The sequence below is a fragment of the Balaenoptera borealis genome, assembly GCF_965194805.1.
Source record: "Balaenoptera borealis genome assembly, chromosome: 1".
NCBI classification, from domain to species: Eukaryota; Metazoa; Chordata; class Mammalia; order Artiodactyla; family Balaenopteridae; genus Balaenoptera; species Balaenoptera borealis.
The window spans coordinates 166,302,290-166,316,482 of NC_138860.1; the positions used below are offsets into that span (position 1 = coordinate 166,302,290).

A 14,193-nucleotide genomic window follows, 5' to 3' on the forward strand; every position below is an offset into this window, starting at 1 on the left:
CAGGTGATGGTGACCCTCTTCGACCCTGCTCTTGGTCACTGCCCTCTGCTTGGTCCCACTGCTCATCACTGCCTGAGCTGCAAGAACCCTTTGGTGGCTGCAGCCACCTCGGACCAGCTGTCGTTTGAGGGAGCCAAACTAGAGCTTCCAGAAGGGCAGACTGCCCTCAGCTTGGACCTCGGCACAGAGGGGACCTTCAAGGTCCCCTCAGCCCTCATCTCACCAGACCTTGTCAGTGATGGGTCCCAGCAGCCTGGAACGTGAGCCCTCATTGCCTTGCCTGGGTCGGGAGAACTGCACTCCTCTGGACCAGGAGGGAAAGGCTCCACTCCCCGGGCGGGAGCGAACGCTCTGATGCGAGTTGTGGAAAACGGCTCCACCAGGGGGCGCTCGAGTCCATCTCTTTAAAAAATGAAAAATGTGGGTTTGACCTTGGCAGAACAAGCACCCCTGGGGCTTCGGGGGCCGTCACACGCTCTCAAGAACCGCTCTCACGAGTCAGAGGCGCGCGCTGTTAACCGTTCCGGGCCGCGGGGGCGCCGGTTGGGAAGTCGGGTGGGACCCGCCCCCAAACTAAGTGCCGCCCCCTCTGCCGGCAGGAGGAGAAGAAGGTCCCTCCGCCGATACCAAAGAAGCCCTCGCGGGGCCGGGGCGTGCCGGTGAAGGAGCGCTCCCTGGACTCGGTGGACCGGCAGCGGCAGGAAGCGCGCAAGCGGCTCCTGGCGGCCAAGCGCGCCGCCTCCTTCCGCCACAGCTCGGCCACCGAGAGCGCCGACAGCATCGAGATCTACATCCCCGAGGCCCAGACCAGGCTGTGACCGGCCCGGCCCGCCCAGCCCGGGCCCGGGCCCGCGGTTTTCTACCCGTACTGTACACCCAGCGTCGAGGTCACTGTGAACGCGGGCCGCCCCGTGCGCCCGCCCCGCCGGCACCGCACGCCCCGGCCCTTCCTGCCCGTCACGGTCTCGTGGGTTTTTTACCTTCCCGACCCCACGCGAAGGCGCCCGGGCTGGGCTGGGGGCCGTGCCTCTCCGCCCTGCGCTCCCACCGGGACCCCCCACCTTCCAGGTCCGACGCTTCGTCCCCACCTCCTCCCCACGGGCACCATCTCTGCCATTACTTACCCCACGGGCCAGGCCGGGCCGGGTCCCCCATCTGGGCTCTGCGTCCCCCCCACCCCGCGGGGCTGGGCTTCGTGGGGAATCAAGCTTCGTGGCTTTTTATGAAGAATCCCGAACCCCGCCTAGGAGCCCGCCCCACCTTCCCAGGGGCTCTACCCTCAGCCCTCAGCCCACCGGGCCCAGGGACCACAGTGGCTGGACCAACCCAGGACCAGGGCGCCTGGGCCTCTCCCCTTTCCCAGCTGCTGGGGAGGGGAGATGGGGGCTTCCCCTCACCACACCTGTGGCTGTTCCCACATCCCCTTGAGTATCCCAGGAAAAATAAAACGGCAGAACTGCACTCGAGCCAGCTGCTCTCTCCAGAAGAAGCCACCTCTGCCGAGCGTGGGGGACGGGGTGGAGGGAGGAGAGGCCGGAGCCCAGGCTTTTGGTTTGGGGAGAGCGGGGTTGTCTGGGCCAGCTGGGGGAGAGGGGATTCGGCCCCCTGGTGGCGACAGAAGACCTGAGCCCTCCTGCAGGGGCCCGGGTGGGGTGAAGAGGCCTGTCTTCCAATTCCTCCTAGTTTAGTCCGGTTCCTTTTCTGCCTTCCAGTTCCCCAGGGTTCCCCCAGAAAGGGAAGCCCAGAGCCCAATCTCTGGCACACAGCGTGTGCTCCATAAACAGGAGGGCTGCTGTTCTTCGAAACGGGCAAATATTGGTTTCCTTTTCCCTAAGGGGCCAGTGTTCTTTCCGCTCCAGAAAACTGTTCAATTCTGTGCTGTCATGTTTTCTGATGCCTCCTGTGCATGGGTACATTGATGGGGAACGAAAGAGAGAACAGAACTTTCCTGGGAAGCTCAGTGGCATCCCAAACCTAGTAGTGGTGGCTAATATTTATTGGATGCTTGCTGAGGGTCAGGCAAGATGCGAGTGCTTTACATGAACGTAGCTCATCCTTACAACAGATGAGAAAGCTGAAGCCCAGGAGAGGTCAAGTGCCCTGGCCAAAGTAACAGGCAGACCTAAGAGTGGTGGACCCAAGTCTGTCTAATGTAAATCCTGAGCATTTAGCTCTACAGCCTTTTGAGCCCAGAAAGAGTTAAATGGTAGCTCCTACTCACAAAGCCCTCTTTCCAGTCTTTGGGTTGATGTGTCACTCTGAGGCAGGAGGAAGAACCTTCCAAAGGGGTTGGCTGCTCTTCTGGGCCACACTGGACTAGCCAGTTCTTCTCATTCATTTATTCAGCAAATATTTGTCAAGAACCACTGTTGGCCCTGTCCAGCACCTGAAGGTAGCTCTGAACAAGTTAGTTTCTGCTCTTATGGTGCTAACAGCCATATGGGAAAAACAGACAAGTAAGCAGTTACATTATAAGGGTGAGTGCTGGAAAGATGACTAGGTATTAGCCACTGAAGGAGGGCTGGGAAGAATGTTCAAGATCAGAGAACAGCTGGGCAGAGGCTTGGAGGAGAAAGAGGTATTGGGAGTGCAGAGGCTTGATCATGCTGGGCTTTTGGGTCAATTTGAGGAAGGTGGGCCTGGGTCCTGAGGGCCATGGGGAACCACAGAAGGGTTTTGAACACGAGAGTGGCATGAATAGATGTTTTACAGGCTGGTCTGGAAGACCACCTGAAAAGCAAGAGGTCATATACCCAAACACTTGTTTGAGACCACTGGGAGGTGAAGAGGGCTCCCGTGCGATCCAAATTCCCAAAAGTGAATCAGCTTGGAGCTGATCCCAAACAGATTCCTGGGCCCTGTGCAAGACTTAGTGAATAGAGTCTTTGCTCTCAGATGAGTTTTTTTGGCTTATCTATTTATTTTGGCTACGTTGGGTCTTCGTTGCTGCGTGCAGGCTTTCTCTAGTTGCGGCGAGCAGGAGCTACTCTTCCTTGTGGTGCACAGGCTTCTCATTGCGGTGGCTTCTCTTGTTGCAGAGCACGGGCTCTAGGCACACGGGCTCAGTAGTTGTGGCTCGCCGGCTCTAGAGTGCAGGCTTAGTAGTTGTGGCACATGGGCTTAGTTGCTCCACGGCATGTGGGATCTTCCTGGACCAGGGCTCGAACCCGTGTCCCCTGCATTGGTAGGCAGATTCTTAACCACTGCACCATTTTGATGGCAGCCAGGTTTGGGAATACTGAAATTGGATGACTCAAAATTTCAACTAGAAATGTTCATATGTCTGTTTCCCCCAGATTTGCCAAGTGGGGCATTGGCTGAGTGACTTTATCATCCTGAGGTTCAGTTTTCTCACCTCGAAAATGGGGACCTGGGAGAGGTTTGAACTAGACAATACTCAGAGCAATCCTATGAAGCAGGTATTGTTATCACCCCCATTTTACAGATGAGAAAACCGAGGCTTGGAGAGGTTCAACAACTTAGCCCAAATCACGAAGCCAGGAAGTAGCTGAGTCCAAGTTTAACCTCTACATTATATAGCTTTTTATGGGTCTCTGTGTTTTCCCAGAAACTGGGCCAGGCTTGCCAGGACCATGAGGTATATGGGAATGGACACGGAGAGACGGGTAGCATCCGAGACTGTGTGGGCATCCTGCTACAGACGTGATGTCTAAAATCTCCCCGTGTGGGGCTGATGTAGGGGGTGTGTGGGGAGTCTCCTTAGGGTATTGTGGCCCAGGTAGTTGTGCTGGGCTCCATGGCCATGTGAAGGATTAGATCTAGTCCCTGTGCTTGAGTTGCTCCCATCTGGCCATAGCAAGGCACATAAACACAAAGTTATGGTACAAAGGGAGGCCTGCTCTCCCAGAGGGGCTGAAGAGACCAGAGGAGGGAGCCTCTAGCAGCCAGCGAGTCTAGGAAAACTTTCTGCAAGAGGAGCCTTTTGAACTGGGTCTTGCAGGATGAATTAGAGTTTTGTAGTCAGGGATGAGGAGGGAAGACATTCATTTCAGGCAAAAGGACCAGCTTAGGCAAAGGCATGGAATGCTATGTGTGTGTGGGATAATGGGAAGAGCAGAGACTGGAGAGAGGTGACAGGCTAGGACGGGTAGAGGGGAAATAAAGGAGATGTGGCTGGAAGGCAGCCATGGGTTTAAGCTGGAGAGTCCATGGCTTTATTTAAGTGTTTGAAAGACTCTTTGGCCAACAGAATAGAAATGGACTGGAGGAGGCAATGGAAGGCAGAGAGACCATTGAAGGAGTTGCCAAGGTGGTCCAGGTAAGAGATGATGATGAATCTGAGAGACATTCAGGAGGCATAGGTGCTATAAACTGGATCTGGGGAATAATGCAGAGATGAAGAGGCCTTGAAGATGTCACTCAGGTTTTTGGCTTGGTGAGTAAGTAGTGCCATAAATGGACATAGGACATTACAGAAGGAGGAGTAAATTTGAGGAATACTAAACATACTGGTGATCAATTACCAAGCACTTAGAAGGTGCCATATACTGTAAATGCTAAGCATTTTATACACATTAGGAGATTTAGTACAGAACAACCGAAGGGGGGTGGGTACTATTATTATTTTTTTTAAAACAATGAGTGTAAACAGCTCTTCTGAGATTAGCAGGCAGCAGGGTCAGGATTTGAACCCACAACTCTCTGATTCCTAAATCTGTGCCCTGCAGCCCCACTCAGTTCTGCCTGACAGAACTGCTAGCCGCTACTTGAGACTCAGCTCAAGGGCAGACTCCTCTGGGGAGCCTTCCCTGATTCTTCCTGGGGCTCCTTCTCTGTGCTACTTGTGCATGCTCCCGTCATCACATTTCTCACACTCTCTCGACATTTTGTAGACCCCTCTGCTTCCCCATTAGTCAGACAACTCTTGGGGGAAAACATGGTCCCAGTCATTTTGGCATCCCCAATGCCTAGCACATGTTAATTGGCTGACTGAATGCTAGTTATTCTAGGCAATTCTGTTCCCTTGTCCTCTCTCAGTGAACACGTTCTGCTAATAATGGTTTCGTACACATTTCTTTATGCTTTATCTGTTCCTTTTTCTCCACCTCCATTGTCAGAGCCTAGCATTGAGATCTTTGAGATCATAAAGGAAGGGTATCTACCCCGATAATGCAATCTAGGAGGCTTCCTACCAAGGTGTCCCTTGAGCTTGAAAAACAAGACAGAGCTACTTTGGTATAGAAAGGTAGGAAGGGCACTCCAGGTAGACGAAAAAGCGTAAATAAAGGCACAGAGGTGTGAAACAGTTTGGTCTGCATGGGGGAATAGGAAGGGTTTAGTATGTGTTACTAAAGGTAAATAAATACGCCTGCCTGAGACTAGTGGAATTAAGGTGGAAAGACAGGGCTAGGTGGGGGTGTTATGGAGCTTAAACTTTGGTGTTTTTTTTTTCTATATGTGATAAAATAGACATCTGTACAGGGCGCAGTGGGGACACAGAGGAGGCAGTGAATACTTGCACCTAAGGGGTCAAGTAAGACAGGTTTTACTATATTTCAATTATTTGTATACTAACAATAGTACCATTTATTTCCCTGCTTGTTATGTGCCAGCACAGCACTTTGCATACATTGTCTCATTAACTCTCACAACATCCTGTGAAATAGGTGTTATTACCTCTATGCATAAGAAGGAAAGGAGGCTCAGGCAGATTGACAATGTTCCCAAGGTCACGTGGCTAGAAAGCTAGCCCAGACCGGAAGAGTTCTTAAGAGTTCTAGATTTTACTCTGCTGAGACCTTCTTGAGGTCAAGGATCATGTTTTTTATTTTTCTGTGCCCAGACCGAGGTCTTAGAATAAGCCTAATAAACATCAGTTGAATACATGAATGCGTGACCTTCCACTTTCTCCACGCGGAAGCCCGTGGTGATGTCACTGGGAAACCTCCTGTCCGGAAGGGAGCGCTGTATCCCTCTCAGCGCAGCGCGGCCCGTTGCGGAGCCCTAGCTTCCTCAGGCCTTTGGCTCTGGAGCTCAGCCAATCCCTGCGCTCCGAGGGAGCCGGCGTCGGTGGGCGGGGTCCGGGGCGAGGTCCCGCGGGCCGCTGGGAGTGGCGGCTTCGGTGCTCCCCGAGCGCCGGCGGATCGCGGTTGGAGGGCTGGGGCCGGACGGGCGGAGTGTGAGCTGCGGCGCAGGTGAGCACTCGTCCCGGCAGGCAGTTTCTACCCCCGAGCGGCTGCTGGGCCGCCCGTAGCTGTGGCTACGGCTGGTAGCCTTGACCTCTGAGTTAGGGGAAGGGAGATGGCGAGCGTCCGCTGCGGCCCTGACCAGGCTGGACTGCTCCCTCTCTTCCCCGGGCTCGGCGTGGGAGTCTGAGCACCCTGCAGACATTCTGCAGCCCGGGCTTCTCGGCCTTAGGCACGTGGGTGAGGACAGACCAGACGAGGCCGTGAGCGTGGTGGGATAGGGGCAGGGGACCGGGAACCCAGAGGAGGGAGAAGGACAGACCCTTGGACCCTGACCTCCTTGCGCTCTCATCCCCGGACCGGACTCAGTAACGGTCAGAATTAATTCTTCCATCCAGTCAGGTCTCCTCTGCCCTTCTTAGCAGTTCTCAAATCTCGGACTGCGGCTTCGTGTCTCCTTGGGCCTCCGAGGCCCCCGGCACAAGGGCAGGTTTCCCGGCAACCTTTACCGTTTGACCTTCACCGGACGCTCAGGCTCCTTTAGTGCAGGGCTGGAAATATTTGCCACTTTTGCCTCTTTTCGTTTTGACACCCTGGAGATGACTTGTTAAGAGTATCTAGCTTCTTGTAATCAGCAAAGGCACCTGCTGTGTTCCTGCCGCCTTTCGAGGGCGGGTGGTTAGATGACTGCGGTGGTTTTACACAAGTGAGTTGCTTGAGCTCTCATTCATTCACCAGACTTTTTGAGCACTTAATGCCGGGCATGGTGGGAGGGGTGGGGGATGAATAGGGCACGGTGGGGACGCACAAACATGGGCCTTGCCCTCTTGGAGGGTAAAGTGCTTTGAGAAATGCAGACAAATGGGGTAGGCCAGCCCAATGTGTGACACAGAGAAAGTGGTTATAAATGTTGAATAAATGAAAGGATTACGTTATTTGGGAATGATTAGAATGTGAACCCCACCACAGAGGGAGACCTCGGGCTGCATGTGAGAGATAATATTAGTTGTGGACTCATGCTTCATATATTTGAAGACAGACTGGAAATCTGAGTGGAGAGTTGGCTGTTTAGGAAAAGTGTTTACTTATAGAGAACTTGCTTACAGGTAGGAAAGAAAATGAAGTATTAGGTTTGAGATTCTTCAAGGGTGCCTCTTTTAACAACTCCTAAATCTTGTAATTTCACAAATCTCTGAGTGTAATCTTAGAGTTTGCAAAAAGGGAAGCTCTTCTAGGTAGTGAAATGCCAAGCTGATGGGAAAAAATTGCAGTAAGTTCTCCTCAAGTCCAGGATTTGGACAGAAACCGTACACCTATTTGCAGTGTGTTCTTTCCAGTAGAAGGAGCATAGGTGTTGAAGTTGGAGAGGCCTGGGTTCAAGTCAATGTCTCTATCACTTCTGGTGATCTTGGGCAAGTTAAGCTTATGTCCCTGAGCCTTTGTGGCCTTCAACAAAAATCTGGGCTAATAATTCCTGCCTCATAGAGGTGTTGTGAAGATCAGATGATGACTAATATGTTAATTGTCCAGCATAGTGCCTGGTGCTAAGACGGGGACTCAGAGGGCAATCTTGGAGCTGCTGCAGTTTTTTCCTTGGTGATGGTCCATTATAGTCTTGGGTCCACAAAATGCTGGGGTTCCTCCAGAGAGAATTGAAACCAAAGGGAGAGGGAGAGAGTCATCTTATCTTTGGTGAGGTTCAGACCAGAGATAGCTAGATTGGAGAAATACCTGCAGGGGCACAAAAGGAATGATCTTTCACTTGAGACTTCTGGGCATGTTACTTAACCCTCTGGTCATGCCAGCTACATCAAGAGAGCGGACATGCGGATTAAAGGAGACAGTATATGTAAAGAGCTTAGCCCAAGGTCTGGCATGTAATAAGTGCTCAATAAATGGAGCTATCACTATTATGATAATTGTGAATAGTCTTTGATAATTGTTAATAATGATAATAATCATTTGAGACTAAATGGCTATGAGAGTGACCCAATTTGTGTGTTTTTACATTATCCTGGTGTTGCCTTACTTCATTTCTGGAAGCCCTGGGGTCATTCCACTTCTTTGTTTTTCTGCCATGGCTTGTACAGTAGTTTTTTAACATAGAATTTTCAAGTTCTAGTGTGTCCAGAGTATGTATAATGGGCTGGTGATATTTTTAGGAGCTTATTGTGCAAATATGAGGATATGGCTTTGGTTGAAGAGAGTGTATTTTGGCAGCAGATTTGTAAAGAAGAGGTTTGTCTTGTTAGAAAAGTCAAGTTCAGAATAGGAAAAAACCAGTATCTTTATCTAAAATCCAGAGTGGTTGGGTAATGGTTTGGGGTTTTGGCTGCCTAAATACGTTGCTTATTCTTTATGTGGGGCAGAGGAACTGCTTCTCATTAACCTGGAGACAGGAGACTCCCAGGGGTGAGCGTGGTGGGGAAAGGATGGCTGGCTCTGCTGATGGGGGAATTGCGTAGAGCAGAGAAAGGCTCTTACCCACTCTTAGAATGTTGGCAAGTTGTGCAGGGAGGCCCTGGGGTCAACAGTAGGATTGAAGCTTTATTAGGTAAGGCTCAGAGGTCCTCTCGTGGGGAACGCTGCCATACGTGGTTGCATAATTGTCAAAGAGTGTAGTACGTAAAAGAGATTCTTTCCCCCTTCCCTAACAATTGACTCTTCTGAAATTTCCTAGATTGTTTCAGAGACCCAACTGTTGCATAAAGCAAGGTGCCCTCTTGCATTGCTCTGCATGGGGTGGATGCTCAGTAAATTGTGCCAGGCTGCCTGGTGAGTGGAGAGCCCTGGTGGGTGGTCCGTGCTTGGTGGGAAGGGGTGCTGCTTCTCCCTAATGTGGCCTCGTGCTCTTCTGCAGATGTCATGTGGCCTGTGCTTTGGACCGTGGTGCGTACCTATGCTCCCTATGTCACCTTTCCCGTGGCCTTCGTGGTTGGGGCTGTGGGCTACCACCTGGAATGGTTCATCCGGGGGAAGGATCCCCAGCCTGCGGAGGAGGAGAAGAGCATCTCGGAGCGCCGGGAGGACCGCAAGCTGGATGAGCTGCTAGGCAAGGACCACACCCAGGTCGTGAGCCTTAAGGACAAGCTGGAATTTGCCCCTAAAGCTGTCCTGAACAGAAACCGCCCAGAGAAGAATTAATGGAGGACACAGGGCCCTATGGGTCCTTCTGGGGGCCAGGACTGGTCCCGCCACCATGTCGACCCAGCAACCAGAACCCACATCTGATTTGCTTTATTGCTTCTTCTGGCCCCTCCCACCCCACACAGCCACACACATACTGGCTGCTCTGCTATGGACAGGCAGACACACTAGTAGCTGAGGGCCCAGTGAAGAGGAAGGCCCGTGAGGGTTCTGGCCTGAAGGCTGCCTCTGCTGGATGGTGGCCACAGCTGCTCAGGCTTCTGCGCTGCTAGGTGCACCCCTGGGAGGAGAGTGATGAAATGAACATTGGCTGTCAGTCCCTGTGGGGAGGCAGTTTGGCCTCAGGTGGGAGTGGCTGGGATTGGGGTGATGCCTTTAGGAGGGATACCTACATGCCTAGTTCTAGTTTGCACTGGGAAGAGTTCAGAAATCTCCCTGGCTCCCTTCACTAGCTTGCTCTGTCCTTTGTGCTCATTCTCCCTGAAATCCTGTCCGCTCAGGAAGGGGATTCCCCTGCGAAGGAAAGCAGTTTTCTGTTCTTGGGAGCCCCGGCTGTTCACCTTGGGGCAGGTGAATTTGCTTGAAAACAGTCACCGTCTTTCACCCCCCACCCCGTCACTGTGTAGTGCAAAACTTGATTAAAGTGGCGTCTGAGAACCATTTTGATCTAATCCTGTCTTCCAGGTGGTGCTGGGGTCTCCTGGGAGCTATGCAAAGCAGGCATCTCCGGGTAGGATAAAATTGGCCTTTAACTAAGGACTTTGGGGCCCCGGAAGCTTTGTTTTACTAGCGTGGCTGCATTGGATCCTGGAGGCGGTGAGTCCTGGAGGCGCAGGTTCCCAAGGGCCTTTTTATCATGATGACATGAGGCTTATATACTTTCAAAGTCTACATTAAGAGTAGACCAGGGAGCTTAACAATTGCTATCAAATTTTCCAACTTCACACACACATGCACACATACTTTTCCCTATAAAAGTAGTATGTGTACATTAAATTTGGTAGGGGTTTAAAAAAGGTTACCCACACTCTGAGGGCTCTAGTACGGATAAAATGTTAACATTTTGGTATCTTTCACATTCTTGGACTAGTTTTTTTAGATACTTATTACTGTACATTTAATTTTATATTCTTTTTTTACAGAGTGTTTCATATCGTCATCACTTTCCTATCTTATCACATGGTCTTCATAATCCTAATTGTTTTCATTAGCTGTATAATTGCCCATCAAGTGGGAATATAGCATAGTTTGTTTTTAACAGTTTCCCTATTGCTGGACATTTGGGTTGTTTCTGGTCGTTCACTAGGAGAAATACTGCAAAGAGTATCTTATATAAGGATTTTCCTGCATTTTTGGACTAAATGGTAGGAACAGTAAATGGCATTTTGGAGATTAATCCTTTGTCAGTTGCTTCATTTGCAAATATTTTCTCCCATTCTGAGGGTTGTCTTTTCGTCTTATTTATGGTTTCCTTTGCTGTGCAAAAGCTTTTAAGTTTCATTAGGTCCCATTTGTTTATTTTTGTTTTTAATTTCCATTTCTCTAGGAGGTGGGTCAAAAAGGATCTTGCTGTGATTTACGTCATAGAGTGTTCTGCCTGTGTTTTCCTCTAAGAGTAAATGGCATTTTGGATGAAATGGGACGAACGGTTTTAAGGGCCTCAATGCATAATACTACATGTCTTTCCTGAAGGGCAGTAGGAGCTTATACTAAATGCTGCCACTAAATATGTTGTCGGTGAGGTTGGAAGGGGTGAGAGCAGAGAGCAGACCTGTTGCCTCACGAAGTCAACTGACCTTTAACCTGAGTGAGCAAAGGCAAGTAATGAGCATTTGATGAAGAATGAACCTGCCTTAAAAGGGGGAGGGTGTTTGCCCTGCCTCTTACCTCAGGATCTGAGGCCCAGTGGTGTTAACAGGGGGTGAAGGTAGAATTCCTGAACAGATAGAGATGCCGGCTGTGGAGTGGGAAGAGCGGGGGGATGTGGAACGTGGTAGGCAGGGAAGGAGGGGGCAGGTCGAGTCGTGGCTCCCCCTCAGTCGCCGAGGCCTGGTGGGAACGTGGAGTTGCTGTTGCTTCTCAGGGCATAAATCCGATGGGGGACGTGGGGAAGCAGGGTCTGCTGCTGAAGTGAGGATGACGTTTCTGGTTCTGAAAGGATGTGCTAATAAGCTCAGCTTGGTTACAGGCTCAGGCTGACGCAGGCCTCATGGGCAGACCAGTGCTGCCCCCCTGCGGCAGTTCTGAGGACGACCAAGCCTGGGATCCCTTCACTGGGCTAAACCACCAGTAGCAAACTCTCTCGCCTACAGGGGTCAGTCAGGTGGCTTAAATGAGCGGCCAGGCCAGGTGCTAGAAAAGCACAGGCCTGCCTAAAGGGGGCAGTGGCTGTGCAGCTTCTTCCAATTTGTGCTGCTTGCCCAGAGATACCAGATTGTTGTGTTTTTTTCCCCCTCTCTAAAAGATGCCAGAATTTCAGATTTTTGTGGATTTTTTTGGGGGGTGGGGGGGAGGTGTGGTATGGAAACTTCTGATTTTTAAATGTTGACAGTTTATTTTTAAAAAAATTCTAAGCATGTTAACATACCCATACGGTTAATTTGACCCAGTGGCTGCCAATATTGCCACCTGTCAAGCTGCCCCTTGCCTTCTAATGAAATCTTAGAGATGTGCTTTGTTTTTAAGCAGTCTAACAACTGTGGCAAACATTAGATCCCAGGATTGGTTCTCTCGAAACACTTTTGGGCATCCTGCACATATGTAGTTTAATATTGGCCTAAGCAAAACATTACAGGACAGAAAACCTACAGAAATAACACAAAAAAAGCTTTCCCACAGACTAAGACATTTTTGGATATTCAGATATTTTAGAATAACCCTGCCACCACTGATGTACGTCCTCCCAGTGCCTGATGGAAGAAGCACTATCTTTGGAAATCCAAGTTGCTCCCTTTTTCTAGTCTCACTTTGTGCTCCTTTTAAATAATTTTATTTCCTCGGGCTGGCCCTCGCTGAATTTTTGCCTCCAGCAAGTCTGTTAGTATTCTCAGCTGGCTCGCTCTTTCCCACGGGCTGGCTGAGCTCCGCTGCTACCGCCGGGCTATGAGATCCTGCGTGCCTTCTTGCCTCTGCTCAGGTGTCATCAGGCAGCGGGGTTTCTGTGGATGGGGCAAAGGTGGGCCAGGCTTGCTGGGACCAACCAGGGCATGGACTGGTTTTCTTCCACTCTTGCTGATTCACCTTGGAGGCACGTGACCCTCTTTTGGGTTGGACCAGCAGTCACGGATTCACTGAAACACAGTAGTAAGTAGATGTGCTTGGGGCTTTTACCCACCCCTCCCGGCCCCCGCCCCGGGTCTCTTCCCAGCCTGGTGATAGTGGTGGCTTTAGAGCTGCGTTATCCCGTCTGAGCATGGCAGGGATCACTTTGCTGCCCTCAGCGGCCCAGGGTCTGGTGCTTTTCCACTCTCTCTCGAGCCTTTCCTGTGCCTGTTGCTGTGTTAGCTCAAGTCAGCTGGGCAGCTGCCAGGACAAGCCTGCCAGGGGGCCCTTTGACTCCTGTCAGCTTCCCAGGGCCCCGGGCTGGTGAGGCCGTCGGCTGAGTGAAACACCAGGGGATTAGCCTCCCCAGAGTCACTTGGGAGCCAGGCAGTGAAAATGAAAAGGCTCGTGCCTTGCCTCACTTTTCCTTTTCCACTCTGGTGTGGGTCTCTAGGCACTTGTAGAGTGGTGAGCCAGGGCGGTGTGGTACAGTGAAAATAAAGTGGATTCTCGAGTCTGACAGACTTATGAGTACTGCCTCAACCACTAGCTGAATGACCTTGGGCAAGTCACGTAGCCTTTCTGAGCCTCAGGTATCGGTTACCCTCATCTGTAAGACAGGGATAAGAGTACCAATTTTTGCTGGGTTGTTGCAAAGTTAAGTTAACATATGTAAACATATGTAAAGTTCTCAGCAGAGTCCATGGCAACAAGTAGGTGCTCAATAAATGTTGGCTGCTGTAGTTTTATTGCAAGAAAAACAGTTCCATGTAGCCTGTGATCCTAGTGAGCTAGGGATCCGGAGGGGAGAGCAGCCTTGGTTGGGAGGGTGATCACAGGGACCCACCCTCACAGGGACCCTCTCAGGCCTGGTGGTTGAGGGCTTCTTAGGAGTATCTTACAGGAAAGACTGCCTTGTCCAAGAACCAGGCTGGCCACGGGGGTGCAGGCTTCAACCTGTGTTGCTAAGTAGTAGCCGCATCGGTGCTGTCTCAAGGTCAGAGTCAAGACGGGCGGAGCGAGGTGTGGGGGAACGCCTGAGAGTAGCATGCGTCAGGATGGGTGGAGGTGAGAGCCTTGGACTTGGAGGCAAGAGACTGGGGTGGCCTGGGGCACGCCCCTTCACCTCTTCTGGCCTTGGAAGAATAGGGGTGCTGATGTCCTTCCTGCTGTAGTGTAAAAAGAGTGAGAAGCCAGCTTAGAGCTTCAAAAACGTGCAAGTGCTGTTCTATCCCAGTAAAATCTCCCTTTTATCGAATCAGGATGACAGCCAGTCTGAATAATGGAAGAGACATAAATGCTCCTTTATTCTTTTCCTGAACAGTCTCTTCAAAGTATTTGCTAAGTAGAAGTCTTTGGGGAATCAGCTTGAAGAGTAAAGAGGAATAATTAGTAATTAGTGTGTATCATTTTGCATCCTGTTCCAGTGGTGCCTTGATGTACTTAAAAACAGTTTATTCTTTTTTAATTAAATTTGTTAACATTAGTTATCTGTTTATCAGATCCCTTTTACACAATGCAGAGATGAACCTTGGCTTTGTTTTTTTGTTTAAAAATTCCAAATGCGTCCTCCAAATATTTTTGAGATTTTTAAACATCTTTACTGGTGTCCCAGAAAGGGCAGCTCTTCTCTCTAAAA

At 50.7% G+C, this 14,193-nt stretch overlaps 2 protein-coding genes across 4 annotated transcripts in view; both read left to right on the forward strand.

Moving 5' to 3' along the window:
- DLGAP3 (DLG associated protein 3) overlaps positions 1–5,850 on the forward strand; it is a 65,864-nt gene extending 60,014 nt beyond the window's left edge. For both annotated transcript variants that reach the window (XM_082362842.1, XM_082362843.1), the window contains one exon: positions 600–5,850. In XM_082362842.1, the coding sequence (XP_082218968.1) occupies positions 600–818 (219 nt within the window). In that variant the 3' untranslated portion in view covers positions 819–5,850. The remainder of the gene's footprint in view (positions 1–599) is intronic.
- Positions 5,851–5,999: 149 nt separating this feature from the next.
- SMIM12 (small integral membrane protein 12) lies at positions 6,000–9,953 on the forward strand. 2 transcript variants are annotated; one of them, XM_082363725.1, is made up of 3 exons: positions 6,000–6,155; positions 8,827–8,921; positions 9,007–9,953. In XM_082363725.1, the coding sequence occupies exon 3, from the start codon at positions 9,012–9,014 to the stop codon at positions 9,288–9,290; it is 279 nt and encodes a 92-aa protein (XP_082219851.1). In that variant the 5' UTR covers positions 6,000–6,155; positions 8,827–8,921; positions 9,007–9,011; the 3' UTR covers positions 9,291–9,953. The 2 variants fall into 2 exon arrangements, with proteins under 2 accessions (XP_082219851.1, XP_082219850.1); XM_082363724.1 differs by lacking the exon at positions 8,827–8,921 and having other exon boundaries at positions 6,037–6,155.
- The last annotated feature ends 4,240 nt before the right edge of the window (positions 9,954–14,193 follow it).

What these genes read in the sequence shown, in the direction of transcription:
- SMIM12 (XM_082363725.1), top strand. Translation starts at nt 9,012, where the DNA reads ATGTGGCCTGTGCTTTGGACCGTGGTGCGTACCTATGCTCCCTATGTC.